This window comes from Prionailurus bengalensis, chromosome B1 (assembly GCF_016509475.1).
Source record: "Prionailurus bengalensis isolate Pbe53 chromosome B1, Fcat_Pben_1.1_paternal_pri, whole genome shotgun sequence".
In the NCBI taxonomy this organism is placed as follows: domain Eukaryota; kingdom Metazoa; phylum Chordata; class Mammalia; order Carnivora; family Felidae; genus Prionailurus; species Prionailurus bengalensis.
The window spans coordinates 31,791,583-31,815,171 of NC_057344.1; the positions used below are offsets into that span (position 1 = coordinate 31,791,583).

General features: G+C 38.2%; 1 protein-coding gene across 2 annotated transcripts in view; it reads right to left on the bottom strand.

The window, feature by feature from the left end:
• Positions 1-9,707: 9,707 nt before the first annotated feature.
• The window catches only part of PPP2R2A (protein phosphatase 2 regulatory subunit Balpha), an 86,414-nt gene continuing 72,532 nt past the window's right edge, over positions 9,708-23,589 (bottom strand). For both annotated transcript variants that reach the window (XM_043561348.1, XM_043561357.1), the window contains exons 5-10: positions 20,590-20,702; positions 19,738-19,915; positions 17,695-17,859; positions 16,603-16,772; positions 13,899-13,990; positions 9,708-10,709 (exon numbers count right to left, since the gene is read on the bottom strand). In XM_043561348.1, coding sequence (XP_043417283.1) covers positions 10,430-10,709; positions 13,899-13,990; positions 16,603-16,772; positions 17,695-17,859; positions 19,738-19,915; positions 20,590-20,702 — 998 coding nt within the window. In that variant the 3' untranslated portion in view covers positions 9,708-10,429. The remainder of the gene's footprint in view (positions 10,710-13,898; positions 13,991-16,602; positions 16,773-17,694; positions 17,860-19,737; positions 19,916-20,589; positions 20,703-23,589) is intronic.

Consider the following 23,589-nt stretch of genomic DNA (forward strand, 5'->3'; position numbering starts at 1 on the left):
CGGCTTTCTCCCAACAGAGTTGGTAAATGTCCCTTTCCCAGGTTTATCCTTTTTTTTTTTTAATGTTTATTTATTTTTGAGAGAGAGAGAGAGAGAGAGGCAGAGCTCAAGAGGGAAGGGCCAGAGAGAGAGGGAGACACAGAATCCGAAGCAGGCTCCAGGCTCCGAGCTGTCAGCACAGAGACCGATGCGGGGCTCGAACCCATGAACCGCGAGATCATGGCCCGAGCCGAAGTCGGACGCTTAACTGACCGAGCCACCCAGGCGCCCCTCCCAGGTTTATCCTAATGACATAAGCCACATGCAGGTGAGATCCTAGTGAGGGGCAAAACACGTGGTCTGGCTGGTCCCACTTTGGAGGAAGGCCTGAGCCGGAGTCTGTAAAGTGTGTTCTCCTGAGGGGAAATTTGCGATTTACATATTGAGTTACACTGGGTCTGGACGTTAGAGAGTTTGTGCGTACTACATTACATGTTATTTCCCCCAGTGCCTTTATTCAAAACGAATGAGATAATAAACCAGGTAGAAGAGGGGGGGTCAGACATTTATGATAGCGGCTGAAGTCCCTGTGCCCTTAATATACACCAGACTTTGTAAGTACTTCATACAGTTGATGTTCTATGCAATTATCTCATGAGTTAGGTGTCTCTATTATCTTATAGGGAAGAAAACTGATACACGTGCAGAGTACCGCACACAAGATGGCAGTGACAGATATGGACTTGAATCCAGACCACTTGACTGCAACGCACAGACCCACAGCTCCTGGGCTCCCCTTGCATTTTAACACAAACGTGGATAAATGACTCGTGCGTTCGACTCGTAGTCTAGTTTCTCTGCTTCCAAGGCACTGTCTACAAAAATGGCTCTGATTGGGCCACACTCTTCTTTACCCAGATTCACAGAGATCCCACCTGGACCCAAGTTGAGTTCGCCATTTCACTTCCTTCATTTGTGCCCCCATGTTCACTTCCTTCAGAATCGCTCATTATCAGACTTACCACTTTATTTTGGGGCTTATGCCAAGTGCAATCTATGAGGTTCAATTATTTAACGTTTCTCTTGTAGGAAAAAATGTTTCCTTTCAAATGCTCAAAAAAAAAAAAAAAAAGTGCTGGCTGTTTGTGTGCTCATCCAAGGAATGCTCTCTCAAATTTCTCCTGTCAAGAGAAAGGTAAGAGCCACAATTATATCACACAGAAAACGTTTTACCTTGATCTCTGAAATTTCATCCAGTTCTAGAACCTTGTACTTTTACTGCCCGCGGAAAAAATAAGGGCCAAACTTAATATAAAAATATAAATATAAATAAATAAATATAAATTAAAAAATAATATAAATATATAAATATATATTATTTATATTTATATAAATATTTATATAAAATATAAATATAAATATAAATAAAAAATATAAAAATATAAATAAAAAAATATAAATTGGAAAGGAAATGGACATTTTGATCCAAAATTTTGGGAACTGCTTTGGCACCTGAACACTGATGTCTAAATTAGGACCTTAAGCTTGTTTACTTTCTGACAAAGATTTGGCTACAACTTTTCTGGCAGTTTAAAGTAGTGGCCCCAGTTTAATTGTGTGGCCCCAGGCAAGTTACTTTACGAAAATTGGATGAGTTAATTTATGTAACATCTTTAGCACGGGGCGCCTGGGTGGCTCAGTCGGTTAAGCATCTGACTTCGGCTCAGGTCATGATCTCACGGCTCATGAATTCAAGCCCTGCATTGGGTGAGCTCAAGCCCTGCTTCAGGCTCTGTGGGGACAGTGTGGAGCCTATCAAAGAGGCAGTGTGTATATTACACAAACAAAACAAAACAAAACACACAGGGGACCAGGAGTAAGAAAAACTGGGTCTGAGCCCAAGCTGACCAGTGGTGAGATTTTGTGCAAGTCACCTCCTCTGAGCCTGATTTCAAGGGCCAAATGGGGAGAGTAATACTCTTTCGCCATTTCAGAAACGTAGTTGGGATCAAGCGAGAATTTTTAAGAGGACTTTAGGGGCGCCTGGGTGGTGCAGTCGGTTAAGCGTCCAACTTCAGCCAGGTCACGATCTCGCGGTCCGTGAGTTCGAGCCCCGCGTCAGGCTCTGGGCTGATGGCTCAGAGCCTGGAGCCTGTTTCCGATTCTGTGTCTCCCTCTCTCCCTGCCCCTCCCCCGTTCATGCTCTGTCTCTCTCTGTCCCAAAAATAAATAAACGTTGAAAAAAAAATTTTAAAAAGAGGACTAAAGAAGCCACGATATACCCTGCAAAGTATTTTATTATTATATTGAGTGTTGACTTAGCATACGCAATTACAAGTAATTTTGCCCTAATTCTAACGCAGGTGAGGTGCAAACTCAAATAATTACAGAAGGAAGGGAAGTAACTAGACGTCAGTGGAATGAATAAAAGAGTGCGTGTTGGATGCCATTCTCATCTGATGACCACATAAACTTATCCGCAAGACAGGTCAGCACTTGGCCACCAGTTGAGGGAGTGAAGAAAGGGTAAGAGGAGGAAAACAGTTTATCAGAATATTTTTGTAGTCTGGCAGGGTCCCTAGTGTGGCATCCCATCACATCCTAACTACCTGTTCTTTGCTGCTTAGGATCACAATTCTACAATCTCATCGGTAGATCTTTTCAGGCATTACTAAGTGAACTGCTGGGCAAAGAGTTTGATCTAGATTAGGGCCAAGAAGCAAAACGTCACCAGCCAAAGTTCAAATTACGGTGCTCCATTCTGCCGACTGCTGGGCGATTCAGAGAACAAAGTAGGAATACATTTCAATTCCCCCACAAGGGACATATATTACAGTTGTCTTTGTAGAGTGACTCACAGCCGTGTGACTCTTGACAGAACAACTTTATGTCTGGCCATTTTTCAAATGAGGAGGTTGGCTTAATGAGGTCTGAGGTCCCTTTAAGCAATAAAGTACTTCTTAATTGATGTGTAAATCAAGATCACGCTCATAGGGCATATTATTTGGTAATTTGGAGCCAATTCTTTACCTATAATAATTTTAACTACTATAACCTCGATGGAGTTCAGAATTAAGATAAGAAGGACCTTTTGGAGAAGGAGTGACCACCATAGAAATATCACCTTACCTCTTGCCGCCCCACCCCCACTCCACTGGAATTACCAACAGTACTCTTGAGTAAAAGAAGCAAAACCAAGGTAAAACACTGAGAGAGATGAGACCATCTCGTTTAATTTTACGAAGCTGGCCCAATCCTGACACAATCAGCCACACGCAAGAACAAAAGATCCATGTCCTCTGGTACACAGAAGTGAAACTCCAAAAATACTCTTCATCGCTTTAGTAGGGTCAAAGGGAATAAAAATAAACTCAATAGACAGCCATAGTATTTGATATTATTACATTAAAAAAAAAAAAACAAACTTAGTAAAAATAGGACCAGGGAGATTTTCTTAGCATGGTAAAGAGTATCTCCATCAACAGCCCACATTATACTTAATAACAAACACCAAAGGTATCGCCGTGCAGTCCCGGAGAAAACAAACAACTTTGTATCTTTTATTTACCATTATTTTGGAAGTTTCCGCAATTAAAGCAGAAGAGAAAGAGGTTTGAAAAGAAAAGGTTTCGATATTGGAAAAAAAATGAAATTATATGGAGACAATAGAATTACACAAAACGCCAAAGAGTCAAGTGACGTACAAAGTAGAATTACTTAATGGTCTAGTTAATGGCTACATGTAAAATATAGTGAAATTAGTAGCTCTCATATGTCATCATTAATAGAAAGGAAAATGCAATGAAGAAGTAAAATGATTCATAATAAAAAGCATTTTTAAGTGTAAAAGTGAACATAAAAGAACTTTTTCTCATTTTCTAACCCTAAATGAAGGGAAGGACTTTCTAACCATAAATGAAATAAACTCTTCAGTTTGACGACAAAAAAAGGGAGGAGGAGGAGAAGAGGAGGGGAAAGGGAGGACAGGGACGGGGGAAGGAGGAATAAAAGCAAAAATAAGAAAAACCACAGTGTATGGTATTTTGTTATAGCAGCCTGAGCCGAATAAGATAAACAGAATGTTATGAAAAACTATGCTCATAAATCCGATAACTTAGATGAAGTGGACAATCTCCTTGAAAGCCAAAATGCTAAAACTGAAGAAATAATCTGTATAATTCTATTTAAAAAATTGAATTCAGATAAAAATCTTCCAATAAGAGGCCCAAATGGCATCCGCGGTGAATACTACCCAACACTTAGGGAAGAAACTATATATGAATTCTACCCACATTCTTCCATAGTATGGGGGAGGAGGGAAACTGATTTTATGAGAGCAACATTACACTGGCCAAAATGACATTAAAAGGTAAGGAAGCTACAGATCAATATCCCTTATGAACACTGAGGCAAAAACAACAAAACACTAGCAAAAGAATCTAACAATATTCTGGAAATGCAAGGCCGGTCCTTCAACAAAAGACATCGTTTCAGTAGATGCAAAAAAAAAAAAAAACCTGACAAAATCCAAAATCCATTCATGATTAACAGATCTCAGAAAACCAGGAATAACACGGAATTTCCTCAGCCTGAAAAAGGCCATTTGCAAAAACCCTACAACTAACCTACTTAATGGTAAACAACACACTTAATGGTAATGGTAAATGAATGCTTGCCCCCCCACATTGGTGACAAGGCAAGAATGTAAGGATGTGTCTGAACCGACCTCACCACTCCTTTGACCGTCCACTGGAAGGTCTAACCAGGGCAGCAGGACAAGGAAGAGAAAGAAAAGGCATCTGAAAGGAAAATCAGAAAGACTGTGGAGAAAGAAAACATTTGTTATAAATAATCTGCAGACAACATGGCTCAATAGAAAACTTCTAAAAATCTCCTTAAGTGAATTTGGTAAGATGTCGGGATACAGGGTCTAGATACAAAAATCCATTCTATTTCTAGATGTGAACAATGAACAATTAGATATTGAAAATTGTATAAGTACCAATTCCCCAGCATGCATACAGAAAAACCCCGTGAACCGGTAACAGTACTATTGTGCAACATCTGTACGCTAAAAACTAAAAACAGTGATAAAAGAACTCTGCAACCTACAGAAAATGGGACAATATGCTGTGTTCACTCAGATTGGAGGACAAACCCTAAAACGTCCACTCTCCCTGAACTGGTCTGTGCGTGCAGTGCCGTTATCATCCAAATCCGAGAGGGTGTTTTTGTTCGCAACACGCTGGCTCTAAAACGTGTAACGGAAAGGCAAAGGAATTCAAACTGCAACACGTTTTTGAAACAGAACAAAGTTGATTTTCCGACTTACGGAAAGCGACACGAATCAAGGCAAGGCAGTGTGGATGAAAGCAGATACACTAATGGAACAGTTTAGAAACAGGCTAACACTGTGGCTGATTGTCAAGAAAAAACTTGATCTGTCTGTGGTGTATAGGTTTTATACGGACCGTCTGTAAAAAGTAACTCAAAGGCATCACAGACCTAAATGTAAAAACTTAAAACTATTAGAGTTCTAAAGAAAAAAAAAAAATCTTTGTCACCTTAAGTTGGGCGGGTTTCTTGGATGACACCACAAGCATAATCCATTAAAGTTGCTAAAGTGGACTTTGTGAAAATTAAGAACTGCTGATGTTCAAAAAGCTCTGTTAAGAGAATGAAGAAAAGACTGGCTCAGAGTGGGAGAAAATATTTACAGAGTACATACGTGTCTTGTGTTATAGAAATGAGTTACCTGGCTAGAAATAGGGAAACACAAATTGGTGTACCATTTCTGACTTTTTCAAATTAATAAAACTGAAACATGAGATTTTCTAGGTGTGAAGATACGGGTAATCCCACACACTAGTGATGGAACTTCCGTTTTTGGAAGGTAAATCTGACAACATGTATCGTATCTTAAATATATCCATAGCCTTGAACACAGTAACTGTGTTTCTAGGAATGTATCCTAAAAATCGTACCCATCAATACTTCTATTTGCAAAAATAAAAACAAAATTCAGCCCTCACAACAGGGACCAGTGAAATAAATAGTGGATGATCCACAAACGTGAGGCTTTGCAGACAGGGAAATCTCGTATCTGATCTGGGACACTGCTCGGCACAATGTTGAGCAGAGAAATAGGACATTAAACTGTACACGTGATTCCATTCTCTATGGAAAGAAAAAAAAAAAAAAAACAACTATGTTTTCCCTGCATGGTAAGATTACTGATGGGGTATTTTTTCCTTCTGTACTTTCTGAAAAACATGCATTCAGGGTCTAGAAGGTTTTTGTTTTTTTAAAGAAATGGTGGCCCAGAGTTAAATCAACATAAAACTCCTGGTCTCCTTGTAAATAAGAAAGCGAACATGGCACTTAAGGATCTGATTTTGCAAAGGGGTAGCCAGACTGTGTAGGCTAGGATTGAAACAAAGGAGCGCTCGACTCTTTCGTAATTTCACTTTTGCTGCTTCCTCAGTAAGAAAGGATCACAAAAGACCTCATAAGTGACATGTGGGATCCATCCTCTATCATTGGGCCTGTTAATAAGTACTGCTAGGTCATGTTGAATACTGGTTTTATTTGGACATAAGTATACCTTGGGCTTCCCCTTTATTTGGTTCCCAATTTAGTGTTTGAAAATTAAGCTCTTACAGTATAGGAATAGAATTCTCCTGTTAATGAATTCTTAAAAATACCTGGTAAATGCTGTTCAGGACTTAACCATTGCCCCCTAGTGGGAAAGCCCTCAAATAACTTGTTGCTATTCACCTACTACTGAGCAGAAGCATAGGACTTTAGAAGAAACAAGTTTAGTTCTTTGCTAAATTTCTCCTTTTGGAGGCATCTGTGTAGTGCCTTCAGTTTGACAGTTACTGTGCCAAAGAGGAAGTTTTGGTGGGCGTGTCTTAATTCTTACATAGAGATAGATTAAAAAGTCTGATACCACTATGCAATAAAATGGCAAGGCGACAAAACTAAAGTTATCACCAGCTTAAAAAATTACCTTCGGCATTTGAGAACACCCCCAAGGCTTTGTAAGCTCACCAAGCATTTGATAATACTAAACAGTGAGTGAGGATGTTTTGACCTCATATGCAGTTCTACAAAATGAAGCAGGGTCAGGTTCTAAGGTTTGGGGAAAAGGTGTGTGAAAAACTTTCAGTCACGGTCTCACACACACACACACACACACACACACCCCTTATCAACCAACTGAATAAATAAGACCCCAAAATAGTAATGTTCTCAAATGCTAAAGTAAATTGACTTGATTCTTGATTACCTAGCATTCACCTTTTCTCTTTTCTAGGCTTGGTTTTGTTCTTCCAGAAGTGTAGATTATCTCCACTTGAATTTAAGTGTGATTTAAGGAAAAAAAAAAAAAAATGCCGAAGCAGTGTTCTCCAAGAAGGTAATGATTTGTATTTCACTAAAAACACTCATCAGTAGTGTTTAGGTTTCACATATAAATTTTCCAAGACCAAAAAGGTATTACTTGAAATAGTTACACACTGCAAGAACCTGTTCTCATACTTCTCATTTTCTTTAGGAATATCTGTAGCCAGAATCCTCACATTTAAGGTTTATAAAGATCCTCACTAAAAAACAAAAGCAAAAACAAAAAACCCGAACAAAAAAACAAAACTTCAATTTGAAATGAGAAAAAAGTGCATGGATGTCTTTTTGGTTTTTTAAATAGGCTCCATGCCCCGCGTGGAACCCAACGTGGGGCTTGAACGCACCCCGCTGAGATGAAGACTTGAGCCGAGATCAAGAGTTGAATGCTTCATCGACTGAGCCACCCAGGTGCCCGGCATGGAGTCATTTATTCCAAAAGACTAAGGGCTTCACAGAAGACAGTTTAATGTCCAGTAGTTAGTTGTTACATGAACAGCTGTTCACCTAAATACAGAGATTTATAAGATGACTACTGCCCAGCCACTAAAGAGATCAAAGGAGATTAACAGAATGCAAGTTCCTTTTCCTACTGTAATTTTAAAAACAGGTTAAGACAGAAGGGATAGAATATGAATGTTTGTAGGTGTCAATAGAATACAAGCAACTTGACAAGACTAAGTTTATTCTAAGCAAAATTTTTATTAATAAAAAGATTAACCATGACCATATGAGATGAGTGGCTGGGCTTCTAATTTGCTACATCAAATAAGTAAAAATGGATACTTGAGAATATCATTACAATTTGTAATAGCATTCCTTTATGGAGGCATTTTAACTGTAGTAATGTTTCTCTTAAACATAAAAAACTAACCCTTAGTGTCATGAGTGAGAATCATTATAGCTATTGCTGAATCCAAAGAGAATTTCCAAGAGCTGTTTGGTGGTATTAATCTCAAGATCTACACCCAAACTTTAGGGAAACGATCTTCCGCGTAGATCTGGAAAGCTGCCTGATCAGAGACGAGCATCAGTGTTGGATACTGTGGCAGGAGAACATCCCACTCCGAGTCAAGTGTGAAGAATAAATAACAAATTAGGAATGCACCCAAGATCCCCAAATAAGTTAGTAAAAGTGCCATTACTTGAAGAATTTCCAGACATAGAACGTGTTTAAATACAAATTCCAATTTGTTAAGTCCAAAAGATACAGTAATTTTATTACATAAAATTTCTCCTGTGTGCTAAAAATGTTGACTTACAAGACATAATATTCGTATAAGTATAGAGGGAATTACGGTCGAATTGCTTCATCATCTTTCATTGATGAGAATAGAACCATAGGTAGTGGATATATATATATATATATATATATATATATATATATACACACACACACGAAGCACTCAGAGTCCTCTAAAATTCTAGGTTGTCTATTACTGCTCATCCAAAACATCCTAACCATTCTCTAATAATATACATGCCTACTCAATTTATAGTTTTAAAAATAAAGTCCATTTTCTTCTCCATTAAAGCTTCTGCAAGACTGACAAAGGTACATTCTACCCATTAAAAAATAGGAGTACTCTTCATCTTTGGAAAAGGTATCACCACTTAAGGAAAATGTAATCATTTACAGATTACTAAATTTTTATTTGAGGCAGCTGTTGGGAGTCCATTAAGCACTTTCTGAACACTGAACCTTTAAAGTTTGTCTTTAATATTAATACTTTGGAAAACCAAAAATAGAGGAAAAACATATCTATGGCAAAGTACATTTCATTCAGATCTGATAGCAGGAAAATACAAAAAAAATATTTAGTGCAGTGTCAATTTTATCTATGTAAATCACTGGAGGATAGTTTTATGTCATGTCTTATGAGTGAATGACAAAAAAAGTTTTAACCTGTTAAGAAAGTTTTTTAAACCTTTAACTTTAGTAAGGCAAAAATGAAATTAAGCACTGTAAAAAGTCTTTAAAAATGAAGTTCTACAAATTTGGTTCCCATTTACAACAATTTCATTAACAGATGAGTTAAGTGTAGATACAATGTATCCAATACTTATAACCACAGTAAAAAAAAAAAAATCTCTAATAGCAATTTATAGATTGTGAAATCCTTAGTAATACCAATATATATTCAAAACATGTTCATACAGAACCAAGACCCCTTCTTCTCCATGTAAAAGAACACTTGTTAAAAATAGTTAACAAAAATACCGATTAAACAATGGAAACTCATTTCATTTCACTGCGCCCAAAAGTATGACACAAAATATTGGCTTAGAGAGGTAGATTAAAAAAGAAAAAGAAAACCAGATTCTCCATTCTTTGTCACTTTTATTCAGTAGTAGTATTTTTTTTTTTTTCCTTATTTTCGGTGCCAGACACGGCAAGGAGTGATTACAGCCAACTGTTATTTAAAACATTTGTTCGCAACATATACCCCCTTTACCACTGACCCCAAACTGACTCATTTTGTGTGCTTTCGTTCTTTCTTTTTTTAATATACCACCACCAAGACTGGGTGGAGGGGCAGGGGTGAGAGAGACGGAGGGGAAGAGTCCAGGAGGCCAGAAGAGGAGGAATGCTACAAGCCACAGTAAGAATGAGCTGTGTTTAATTTAAAAAAGGGGGAGGGGTGTACCCCACAAATGATACAGTAATGAGGATACACAATTAAATCCCATAAGCATGACTGAAGGCTCTCACTGTGTTTGACGTCATCACAATGGAAGGCATAAAAAGTGGAGGAAATCAATGTTGACACAGTCCAATCTAGTCCATTAGGCAAGATGGTGCAAGAAGTCATTTAAATTAAAAGTGCCCTACCCTTACCTACATGGCTAGCAGACATGGAGAACACCGCGGTGAGAATCCACAGAGATTTCTCCATGTAGCTATAAAAAATGTGTTGTCGAATGGCACACTGTCAAACACTGGAAAGGGGCGCCACAATGGACCTCTCTCGTTTTTAGGTACGAATGCTAGATTCAACTATCTCAACTAAGCAGGAAGTGGGCTCTTCGGCTGGGAATGCCAACCCTAATTCACTTTGTCTTGAAATATATACAGATTGTTTGTAGTAGCTACAGCAATGATGTTTTCCTTGGGGTGCCAGGCCGTATGAAGTATTTTCTTGTTGAAGTCTAGGCTGTCAACGCTTATTTCATCTTTCTTTCGCTTGCCACTTGCACAGACTTTGCGTGGCTTCAGAACCGTGCGAGGTTTATTGTTTTCCCGCGACGCTTCTAGGGTAATGTCTCGCTTTGTGTTCCTGTCAAACATTCTGAAGAAGTTATTGTAAGATCCGGTCATGACAACACTGCAAAAGCAAACAAGCGTGCAGTCAAATAAGTGAAAAGAGTTTATTTCCAGTACAACGGTTCAGGGATGAAACCCAGTCCAGTGTGCTCCACAGGAAATAGGGACTTCGAGCACATCTGGATTTAGGAAGAGGGCTGCTGACACCAACCCCGAGACCATCGAAACAAACTGGTACTAGTCTGGGGCTGGGGCTAGGGAGCTTGATTTTCTGTCATCGACTCCTTTTCATGACTACCCAAACCATCACCAACACGGGAAGCATTCTCAAGGGCAGCTTCTGATTACTAGTACTGACGTCACCTTTGTCGAACATTTTTGCCACTACAGGCTGTTACGTGACTGACCAAACCTGTGGCTTTCTGAAGTGCCAACCGTGGGACCACAGGTTCTGAAACCCCCAAACCGCACGGTATAAAACCGCTCGTAAGAAACCAACGCTTTGTTTTGTGATTTAAATGATAAACTAGAGAACTTGTTCCCAGGATGCTGTCTGGCTGGGATCATCCTAGCTTATGAATGGTTTAAGAAATCCGCTTCTGAGAATACTGAGTAGCATATGAAGTTTTTTATGAACAGAAAGTCATTTTACCTATAACATTAAATACATCTGAAGCACTTTTTTTGACCAATATTTTTAATAGCAGCCGTTTAAAGGCCTGCCAAATCTTAATCCTACCCAGGGTAGCTCTTTGTCAGTTCAACCTTCCATCCATCACCGCTCAACACTTACTAAGTTTTAAGTATCCCAGTGAGCAAAACCTAGGTTTGAAACCGTTCATTTGGAAAGGGTCTGGTGCTATTATTACTTCCCCCATTCTTCCCACATGGTTTAAATTATTATTGTAAATAAGATCACAGGTTATCAAGGAACTGTTTACCACTTGAAAACAACTATGAGTATTTGCACATATCGTACGTTACACAGTACTGTCAATTCCCCCAAAGGACATTTGACAACATTTTAATCAAACTTAAATAGGTGCATATACCTGAAGGTACTAAAACTGTATTTCTTTTAAAAGGATTTATGTAATTTAGACCGGCATCCTTGTATTATTTGAATCTATGAGGTTTTAATGGATTAGGACACGTAGGTCTATTTAAAAGGTTTCGTTAGGCCAGCATTTCTGTGGTATACCTGCCAAAAATGTGTCACCTGAATCAAGTCCCGAGGAAACATTAGACAACACTCCAACTGAGAAACATCCTATAAAATCACTGGCCTGTTTTTCAAAAATGCCACAGTTGCAGAAGACAAGGAAAACACGAAGAACTACTGTTCCAAATTAAAGAAGACTAAGGAGATAGGACAACTAAATGTTACATATACCCTTGGATTGGCTATTTGATCAGATTTTTTCCTCTGCTAGGAAGGACGTGACTGAGGAAGGCTGGGGCGGGGGGTAGAGAGAGAGGGAGCCACAAAACTCAAAGCAGGCTCCAGGCTCTAAGCTGTCAGCACAGAGCCCCACGCAGGGCTCGAACCCAAGAACTGTGAGATCATGACCCGAGCTGCAGTCAGAGGCTCAGCTGACTGAGCCACCCATGCGCCCCGAGGCTGGGGAAATTTTAATGGGCTCTGTGGATTAGACAGGAGGACTGCACCAACGCCAGTTTCTCTGCTTTAGAGGACTGCCCTGCTATCACATGGGAGAAACTATTATGTTTTAGGAAATACTTATTAATTTAAATACTCATTAAATTAAATTTAAGGGCAATGGGGCATGTTTGGAATTTACTCTCAATTGGTTCACAAATAATGTGCGTCTGTTTAAATGTCTTTTTTTTTTTTTTTAGTTTATGTTTATTTATTTCTTTTGAGAGAGAGAGAGAGAGAGAGAGAGAGAGAGAGATCGATCCCAAGCAGGCTCTGCACTGTCGGCACAGAGCCCGACGCGGCACTCGAACTCACAAACCGGGGGACTGTGAACGGAGCCGCAATTCAGCGTCGGACGCTCAACCAACTGAGCCGCCCAGGAGCCCCTACCTGCATGTCTTTAGAGAGAGAGAGAAAAAGACCCAGCAAAAGAGAATGACCCAGCAAACAGTACCAGGAGAACCTGAGTAAGGGCTAAATAAGACGTGTCACCCTTACAAGTTTTCCGTAAGTTTGAAATCATTTCCAAAAAATTATTTTAAGGTTAAGGGAAATCAACAATTTAAACCGTGTGAGGAAGAACTAGTTGTAGCAGTGTGCCGTATTCTATTCTATCAGTGTCTTCTTTCTCTTCCTACTTGCTAATTTCTCCTTTCCTCTTCTTTTCTTTTTCGAAACTTCTCGATGCCTCGGGGTTAGTGCATTCAAAGGCAAAGCTTGCTTATTCCTAGTCTAGGTGTACTCTGGTCAGCCTATTACTGGGTGTCATGTTAGAATCAGATAAAAGTACTTTTAAAAGTCATACCAAAGATAAACGATCAAAGTTCTATCATCCTCTTTAACACATTAATACCACGAGACTCGAATTTTATCAGGCTTCACCCATTAAACTAAAAGTACCTCTAATTACCTTGAAGGCAAGTTTAGGTAATCCCCAAATTATGTTTTCTTGTACCATGTTCCGTTCTATTGAAACTAAAACCTGAAAGATTAAGACTTATTTATCCCTGGAAATAATGATACACATATTCGTGACATGGTAAAAATGAAGCATACCATGGCAAAGTTGTGGATTATAAAAATCCTAATTACTCATGGTAATATGGTTAAAATTACAGATGATAATTACCACTTCCATGAGATATTAATGTAGTGTCTGGAAAAACTGGTGTGTAGCATTCCAAACGAAATATTCACTGACTAAATATTTCTAAAAACAGTTTCATACTTGATGAACAAACTGAAATTTCACCATTTTAACTACTGACATGTCAAAAATGTCATTGATCTGGTTCACAAAGGGAAATATTTAAAGACATTTAAGTCATAATTTAAGATCCTGAGACTTCTTTGTGCATTTTCATATTTATTAGTGAAACAGGTTTAATTTTTTTCTGCTGTTACTGCTATAAGATTACTGAATTTATTTCAAGGAAACTGAAAGAAAATGAAGTCAGGATTTATAATTTGTGTCAATCTAAAAGAAGTTGTATTTTTAGTGAATGTGGCAACCATAGAAGCGAAATAGCAAATTTCTTTCCTCTAATGAAATGCACGATTGAATGAGAAGTTCAAATTAAAATCAATTACCTGTCAGATCCGTTCCAACAACATTCAAATTTGTCAAATATGCAGTCATTTTCATACAGTGAACAAAGTTTACTTCTGAGGTATTCATGAACCTGAGTTTTAAGTACAAATGCATTATTACAGATATATTTATTTACATCTTAAGATCTGCTGATTGATATTAGGAAAACAATTTAACTAAATCCTTACTTGTTTTTTTAAAAAAGAAATATACAGAGATACATACACACTTTATTTAATCTTATTAAAATTCAATTCTCTTGGTAACAATAAAGGCAATAATTTCATTCTTTTACAAACAAATGAGCCCCTTTCCAAGAACACACATTTTCCCATTGTAGGACAGAGAAAAATACCCTTTGGGGCATGGCAAATGAACACTTTATAGGCCTAATTATTCAGGCTAGAGAACATTTGAAAATGGTACAGATAAGAGAATGATAATTAAAGACTATTATTATTATATCTGTAGTTGAATATGTTAACACTTGGTTTTCAACCAATAAATTACTGATAAAGAACTCAGTATTATGTTTTACTTCCTTTTTAAATAACTACTTCCTGGGCATAAATAACTGAAGCCCTATATTGTCATTACATACCCATACTATGCGCAGCATATGCGCCCCTGGTGTGGTGATAAATTACAACTGACCCTTGAACACCATGAGGATTAGGGGTGCTAATCCCACTGCAGTCAAAATCCATATAGAACTTTTGACTCCCCCAAATTTAACTACTAATAGCCTACTCTTGGCTGGGGAAGGCTTACTGATAATATAAAGTTAACATGTATTTTTTTTAATGTTATACGTAATATGTATTATATACTGTATTCTTATAATAAAGTAGGCTAGAGAAAAGAAAATGTTATTAAGAAAATCATAAGGAAGAGAAAATACATTTATGGCACTCTACTGTTTTTATAGAAAAACAGTCCACGTGTAAGTGGACCCACGGAGTTCAAACCATGTTGTTCAAGGATCAACTTCATATAGTTACTCGAGGTATGCATCACTAAAAAAATTGGTTATTACTTGATATTCCTTATGGAGTATCAAAAACTAATGAAGAGGTACTGGTTTTCTGAAGTATAATTCTGTATTTTACTCACTAGTATCTCACAAGGGGATAAGCCAGAAAAATCATTAAATCTGGTATTTAAAAAGTATTCTGAGAAATGATGCATTTTTCTCAATATTAACACCGTTAAATTACAAAGGACATTCCAAAGCTTTTGTTGTGACCAGAGGGAGGGAAAAAGGGGTCTCTATCTTACTGACTTTACTTAGAGAGCCTTATAAAATAAATAATGACAGAAAAGAGCAGGTACCTTCTAAATGCTTAGAATTCTCTATTCTTTACGAAACAACCTTAAGTCATTTTAAGTGTCCATTTCAATTAAGTATAGTGGAATGATTCAGCCATGTCTATGTGACACTAAGCACAAATTTGTTAACACAGAAGAACTGTAACTCATGTAGAGTTAGAAGGCAAAAAATCAATAAGCTCAAAATACTCTTTAGTCACACAGCTCAGAAAGAGGATTATATAAATTCAGTTAAGAGTTAAATCTGCATACATTAGAGTATAATGTGACTCTACTCCGAATCACTAATTCAGCATAAGCAGAAAACCTGCAAATCTGGTAAAATGAGGTAAATCCTAACAGTCCAACAAAGTTTTAGAATGCACATATAAGGGTTTCTCACCAAACAATTTTAAGTGTATGAAGTTAAGGTTCAAATCAATTACTCTCAATGGCAATGGGGTGGTGGTGGTGAGGAACCCCAGGAAATAGATTACAATCTTGCAGGTCACACAAATGTAACGTGAAAACAAAGCAGTATGTATTTGCTTTTGCTTCAACATAGCATTTATTTTAAAATTTCAAATACCATTAAGAAGAGTCTTAAGTAGTTTACGTTTGTCAAAGAGGATTAAAAAGTTAGAGAAACGTTGTTCTAATTTTATGGAAGACATATAACATAAAGAAGGTACCGTTTAGAAGTTCTCTATTCATACAACAGTGTTAAGTGTTTTCTACACTGTAGCCTAGGGCTTCACCCAGGTTTCTGCTTGCCCCCCACCCTGTTCCCAGCTGTGCACACCTTCATTCTCTTCTCTAGAAGAGACGGGATCAATGGTAGTGGCTGGCTGATGAGAAGAGAATCCAGACCTAACATTCTACAACAGATAGGCAACACCTAAAGCCGTCTGCTGGGCTTTCAAGCCCTTCTCCTTTAGCTTAAGACAACAGTTATCAGCCAAACGGCAGAACGCCGGTCCACCTGACTGGGCACGCCCGAGTTCAGCTTCAGTTTTAAACTACTACTGTGCACACTCCAACCAGGACATCTCCAGTAGGACTGGCCATTTTCCCCAATCCTCTTCCCCACCTAGACATTAATAGAGAGCTTGCTCTCCCCTCCTCACTTTAAATGTAGACAGGGGTGGGGAAGAAAAGTTGTTACTACTGAACCAAACTGGTAGCAAAATCACACTTTAACTGAATAGACAACACAACCTACAAAAGTATACATAAAATTAACATTAGGCGAAGCAACGTACTCAATGGATGTCTGAAGGAAAAAGCCTATGGGCTGACCATGCTGTACTGGGAGTAACATGTAGTACAAAATCCACTATAAAGACTTAGAAGTAAACAAGGTGTATGCTCATTGAAAGAAAAAACTGCAAATACCTGGTATGTTTCCACAGGCCTGTTTTCCATATTTAAGTCCCAAATTTTGACTGACAAATAGTCTCTAGTCATCATATATCGACCACTATGGCTGAATTTTACATCAGAAATAGAGGAGATGATTTCAGAAAAAAAAGACCTGTTACTGGGATCTTCAGGTTCTTCAAACACTAAAAACAAGCAAAAAAGGGCAAATTGTATAATATTCTGGCTCGGACAAAGCACTTGCTGAGACAACCATTCACAAACTTCCTACAAGTGAGTCAGAGTGACAGGCTAGTATATAGAACTGAAAAACCTCTCTCTGGCTACACGAACATAACCTCCCTGGAGGTTTCTTAGGAGTGATTTAGTGCCGACGTCGAAGACGCCCAAGTACATAGCGCACACCCAGAGCCCTATGGCTGGTTTAAGGGAGCTAAGCTCCCCCCAGGGATTCGGGCTCCAGAGTGCACCAGGTCTGCGGGTTCCGCATCCTCCACGACTGCCTGTACTGCCACCGCAAGAAACACACCGTCCAAATTCATTCCAGAGTCTACTGTTTTAGTGGCCAGGTGAAACTGTTTTGATAACAGGCACGTACCAAATGAATTTCACGTCTACAGTAACATGAAGACAATAATAATGTAAACCCTTAATTTTTTAACCTGGCGCTTTTTCATTTTTTTTGAAACCAAGGAAAGCTCTTCTCAGAAAAGTCTTCCGAGAAAACTCAAAATAGAAAGTGACAAAGGGAGGGCAGGGGGAAAAGAGAGAAGGGAGGGGGGAAGGGAAGGAGGGAAAAAAAACCGATTACACTTGAATACAGAGTTGGAGAGCCTAACCCCAGGTTCCCAAAAAATCATATTCCATTTAAAAATATATCCACTGGGACATCGACAGACATGCTCCCAGGAGGGCCTTCATGTTGTTCCAGTGGAGTAAGCTCCAGAGCCTCGTGTAGAGTCAGGCAGCTTGGCAAAAGGCACGGGAGACCCTGGGCACACAGATTCGCAGACTTACAAACCTACGTAAATGCAGTCACCACATCTGACACTAGTTTCAAAAAACCAGAAAATGTTATCATTTGAAAAAAAGACACAGTAAACTTACGTTTAGAATGCCTATCACAGAGGGCAGAGGCCCTCATGTCACATAACCGAATAGTTCCTTTACTGCTGCTGTATACAAACGTGTTGCAGCTGTTCGGATGGAATTCTGCTGCTGTGATCACCTCTGTTAGCTCTTCCATATTGGCAGGCTTGATATCCACAATATCTGAATAGCATTTTATTAAGGAATTTCCACTTAGAAAAAAGGGCAAATATAATCTTGCAGTTCTCAAATCTAAAATTCATTCATAAACTTAATTAAGCACAAGTATTAATTCTGAACTCATTCTACTCCTTAAAGGAGTATAAATCCCACAGGGATTCTAACGCTTGGGGAAAAATCTTCGAAGAAACCATGGGTGAATTCGATATCCTGTTAGAATGTAGCAGGGCCTTTTTTTCCTGAGTGTGACACAAATCCCAGAAGCCACAAGGAACCGATTGATAAGTTATCTTCCTAAATATTGACAGGAGCTAGTGTACATTCCAAACAAAAGTAAAAAACTTCAAGGGGAACCTATCTGCACCACAAAAATGGAGCTGATGTACCTAACGTAAAAACTAGAAAAGAACAAAAAGAAACATAAATGGTTGATAAATAGTACTTTTCACTAACCAGACTGGTAAAGGGACTAGACTGGAGGAAAAAGGCTCTTTTATACAATATGGGTATAATATAAATTCCATTAAGGTGTTAATTTTTCAAATGAAGTCTATTTAAAAATACATACAATGACACTCGCGGTAATAACTGCTAACATTTACAAAACCTTAAAAAATAAAAGGAAGACAAACTTAAATATATTTATATACAACCCTAGATTTGTATGCACATAGTATGCTGTGTATGCCAGGTATGTATAGTATCATACACTTGTACAGAAAAATCTCAGAAGGATAATATGAACAATGAGAATGGCGTTGGGAAAGGTATTTCTGTTGACTTTATACCACTATTGCATCATGACTTGTATGAATTTTTTTCTAACTCTAGTGAGCATATTTTTTTTTTTTTAATTTTTTTTTTAACGTTTTATTTATTTTTGGGACAGAGAGAGACAGAGCATGAACAGGGGAGGGGCAGAGAGAGAGGGAGACACAGAATCGGAAACAGGCTCCAGGCTCTGAGCCATCAGCCCAGAGCCCGATGCGGGGCTCGAACTCACGGACTGCGAGATCGTGACCTGGCTGAAGTCAGACGCTTAACCAACTGCGCCACCCAGGCGCCCCTAGTGAGCATATTTTTATAATTACATTTTTAAAGAATAATACTCCACAAATTTGTTTTTTACAAAAAACTCAACTATTAAAAACATTAATTTTCACAGGGACTGCAACAGTATTTAATATACACAGTATTATATAGCAAAGCACTTAGCGCTAATTACTGAACTTACTATACGTAATAGTACTTAAAATTCCAAGAATCCTATTTAAAATTTTTTTAATACTTATTTTTGAGAGAAAGAGAGAGACAGAGTGTGAGTGGGGGAGGGGCAGAGAGAGAGGGAGACACAGAATCCGAAGCAGGCTCCAGGCTCTGAGCTGTCAGCACAGAGTCCGACGCGGGGCTTGAACTCACGAACTGCGAGACCATGACCTGAGCTAAAGTCAGACGCTTAACTGACTGAGCCACCCAGGCGCCCCCAACATTCCTATTTTTAAATCAATACATTATGCCCTTTATCAGAGAACTTCCCCCAGTGTTTAATCACTTAAGCACAAAGAAGAAATGCTATAGGGACGCCTCGGTGGCTCAGTTGGTTGAGTGACCAACTCTTGACTTCGGCTCAGGTCATGATTTCACAGTTCATGAGTTTAAGCCCCATGTCAGGCTCTGTGCTGACAGTGCAGAGCCTGCTTAGGATTCTCTCTTCCTGTATCTCTCTCAAAATAACTAAATAAACTTAAAAAAAAAAGTGGTATAGTAAGAAGCTCCTATAAGCAGAAAAAATAAAAATACATGAAGGAGAGATGAAGAAATAACTAGTGGGCACAACATGCCTTCTTTACCGAACACCAAAAAAAGAAACCAAATGGATACTAAAACTCCTGTCTGTAATCTCCAGATGCCAAAGATTAATCCGTAAATCATCTGCAGATAAATATGTTTCATAATCACTATTAATAGAAATTGAGTTGATGTGATATGTATGAGCATTGGCAAATATTCTTCGTGGACTGGCCTCAACCATTAGATCCATGGGCCTAAAGACTGGCACCTGTCAATACATGAAAAACAGTCATTACAAAATGCTCATTTATTTACAATGGCACTTAAGGTTCAGTTCTTTACTCCAGTTTTTGAGGGAACACTACAAATAGCACACAGATTTAGTTTTATACAGCAACTGATATTGATCCTTAAAGTGTTGACATGAGAAGAAAAATAATTTGGTCAATTTACCTTCTTTTATACTATTAGAATTTGATGTGCGTTCTAGTTCCAATCTTTTGCTTGAGATTTACAAAGCTAAACCTTTTCCCAGTTTGAAATGGCTAAAAAGGAAATTGGCCCAGAGCACCTAATTCTTGGTATTTTTCAGCAGGAACCAGAATATCTGGTCCATTTCTGCTTTTTTGATCTCCAAAGAAAATTAATCTTGAAACTTAAGGTTGTGTTAGCTAACACTCACACCATGAGAGCAAAAGAGTATGACATACTATAAAACAGTCTTGCATTAGGTCTTGGGTCAGCCCCCGGCACAGAGAGACCTCTATGTGGGACATGGTTGTTTAAAATGGGAGTTTTTAATGTCCTACCTGGTTACAGAATTATTGGGAGGGGGCAGATTACAGTTAATCCTATTCAAGTTCTGCTAAGTATCTAGCATATATAATATGAATACAGAACACTGTTTGTCATACCATCATTTTTTCGTTAAGTAGTACTTACTCGTAGTGTAGTGACTGTAGTAGGATCTCTATACCTTCCATCCTCCTCTTTCAAGTTATACCCTTCTGGTCTTTTGTCCCTTTCACTGATTTTCCATAATTTTATTGTTTTATCTGCAGAGAAAAATGAAAAAGTCCTCAAAGAAAGAGTAATACTAATGGAAGAAAAATATATAGGTATTAAAACATGCTATTTAATTTAATGCTATATATAGCATTAAAACATGCTATTTCGGGGCACCTGAGTGGCTCAGGTGGTTGAGTGTCTGAATCTTGGTTTCGGCTCAGGTCGGGCTCTGCACTGACAGCGTGGAGCCTGCCTGGGATTCTCTATTCCTCTTTCTCTGCCCCTCCGCCCACTCAGGCCCTCTCTTTCTCTCTCTCAAAATAAATAAATAAACGTTAAAAACAAATTTCCTATTACCTGATGAATAAAAACACATTCATAGAAATACAATACAGAAATCACAAATTTATGTTAATGGTACTCATAAAGTACCATTTGATATTAAAATCAAGTCACAGCCAGGTCCTTTATCTTTTAAAAATTATTAAAGCTATGGGGCGCCCGGGTGGCTCAGTCGGTTAAGCATCCAACTTCAGCTCAGGTCATGATCTCACAGTTCATGGGTTCAAGCCCAGCATCGGGCTCTGTGCTCACAGCCCAGAGCCTGGAGCCTGCTTTGGATTCTGTGTCTCCCTCTTTCTGCCCTTCCCCTATCCACACACACACTCTCTCTCTCTCTCAAAATAAATAAACATTAAAAAAATATTTAAAAAAGTAATTAAAGCTAGAGGGGAAAAAATTATACATCTATGTATCTGTGCATGTAAACACATATATGTGTGTACATATATATACAAATACATACATATATATTTACTTAATATTTAATTTTCAATAGAGAACAGAGTTAAGAAAGCTTATTATTTAGAATAAAAATGATAAAGGAATATCTATCTCCCTTTGTCCCATACTTCCTAGCAGATCTATCAAAGACTTCCCATGGGTGCCAGGGTGGCTCAGCCAGTTAAGCCCCTGACTTGATTTCTGCTCAGGAGCCTGCTTAGGATTCTCTCTCTCCCTCTGCCTCTCTCCTGTTCACGTGTGTGTGCGTGCACTCTCTCTCTCTCACAAAAAAAAAAAAAAAAAAAAAAAAAAAGAAAGAAAAGAAAGACAGAAAGAAAGAAAGAAAGAAAGAAAGAAAGAAAGAAAGAAAGAAAGAAAAGAAAGAAAAGAAAGACTCCACAAATTCCTTCACAAGACTGGATGCCTTTGTTTAAATCTATCTTCTCCCTGCTGTACTAGGGATTTAAGTCAAGTTGTTAACAGGACTGAAAAAAAAAAACAAAAACCGACCAATTAAAAGCTATGTCCCCAAGTTCTTCAAGACAAAATTCCTAGGTTATCAAGAACATAGAAAATAGTATTTTTTAAATAAATGCTTATTTTAAGTTCAGGGTTACAGTAAAGTTGCAAAGGTAGCACAGAGTGTTTCCATTATACCCTTCACCCAGTTTCTTCTAATGTCAACAACTTATGCAACCATGGTATTTATGCAACATCCTATTTAACCATTTGTTACAATTAAGAAATTAACATTGTACATTACTATTAGCTTAAACTCCAGACTTCACTCAGATTTCACCAGGTTTTCTACTAAGCCCTTTCTACTCCAGGATCCAAACACCACTGTATTTAGTTGTCAACTTTCCTTGGTCTCTCTGACTTTAACAGTTTCTCAGACTTTCCTGATTTTTCATCTTCCTGACCATTCTGAGAAGTAGTAGTGAGGTACTGTAGAATGTCCCTCAGCTGGGTACGTCTGTTTTCTTTTCTCATCAGACTGGGATCACTGGTTTTCAGGAAGGTACCAGAGGTGAAGTAAGGTACACATGTATACATGATATCAACATGACTTTTCCACTGGTGATGTTAGCTTTACTCACTTGGCTAAGGCAGTATCTGCCAGGTTTCTCCACTGCAGTTACTCTTTCCCCCCTTGTCATACTCTATTCTTTGGAAATGAGTCTCTAAGTCTGGTCCACACTTAGAGAATCAAGTTACAGTTCCTGTAGGGAGGAGCATCCATCCATATATTTGAAATTCTCCTGTAAGAAGTATCCCCTCTCCCTGCTTATTTATTTGACCAATCATTTATTTAAATCATTATGGACTCAAGCACGTTTATTTAATACTTCATGTTATAATCCTAAAACTGCATTCATATAAATGTATCACATTCTTAATGGTCCTTTCATAAACAAATGGGTAAAACAACTTAAAAAAATAGTGTATGGGGGCACTTTATAAAATTCTGTCACATACAGGGGTAGCAAGGACTCTTCTAGCCTCACCACCTCTCTCTGCCTGGCAGGGAAGTGTGTCAGTTACCCCTGTGGATGCCCTTTGCAAAGATGAAGTGTAAACAGAAAAAAATCACTAATTTTGCTAACTTGTAATCTAATATTTCATCTAAACCCTAGTAATGTTTAGAGTTATCTTGCAGTTAAAAATTCTCTATGTGCTATGTGTAAAATATATATATACTGTATATAACATATAATATATACTATATATAAATCTTATGTAAAGATTTATATATTTTAGGATATTTTACTTGTCCCCAAATGCATGATATAAATAAGTCAAGACTAAACTCTTCATTTTTTAAAATTTTATTTATTTATTTATTTATTTATTTATTACGTTTATTTATTTTTGAGACAGAGAGAGACAGAGCATGAATGGGGAAGGGTCAGAGAGAAAGGGAGACACAGAATCTGAAACAGGCTCCAGGCTCTGAGCTGTCAGCACAGAGTCCAACGCGGGGCTCGAACTCACGGACTGCAAGATCATGACCTGAGCCGAAGTCGGACGCCCAACCGACTGAGCCACCCAGGCGCCCCTAAACTCTTCATTTTAGAAGAATGAAAAGCTTCCCCTCACCAATTTATAACTATCGTATGGCCTGTTCAAATTCACCATCCTTACTAAAGA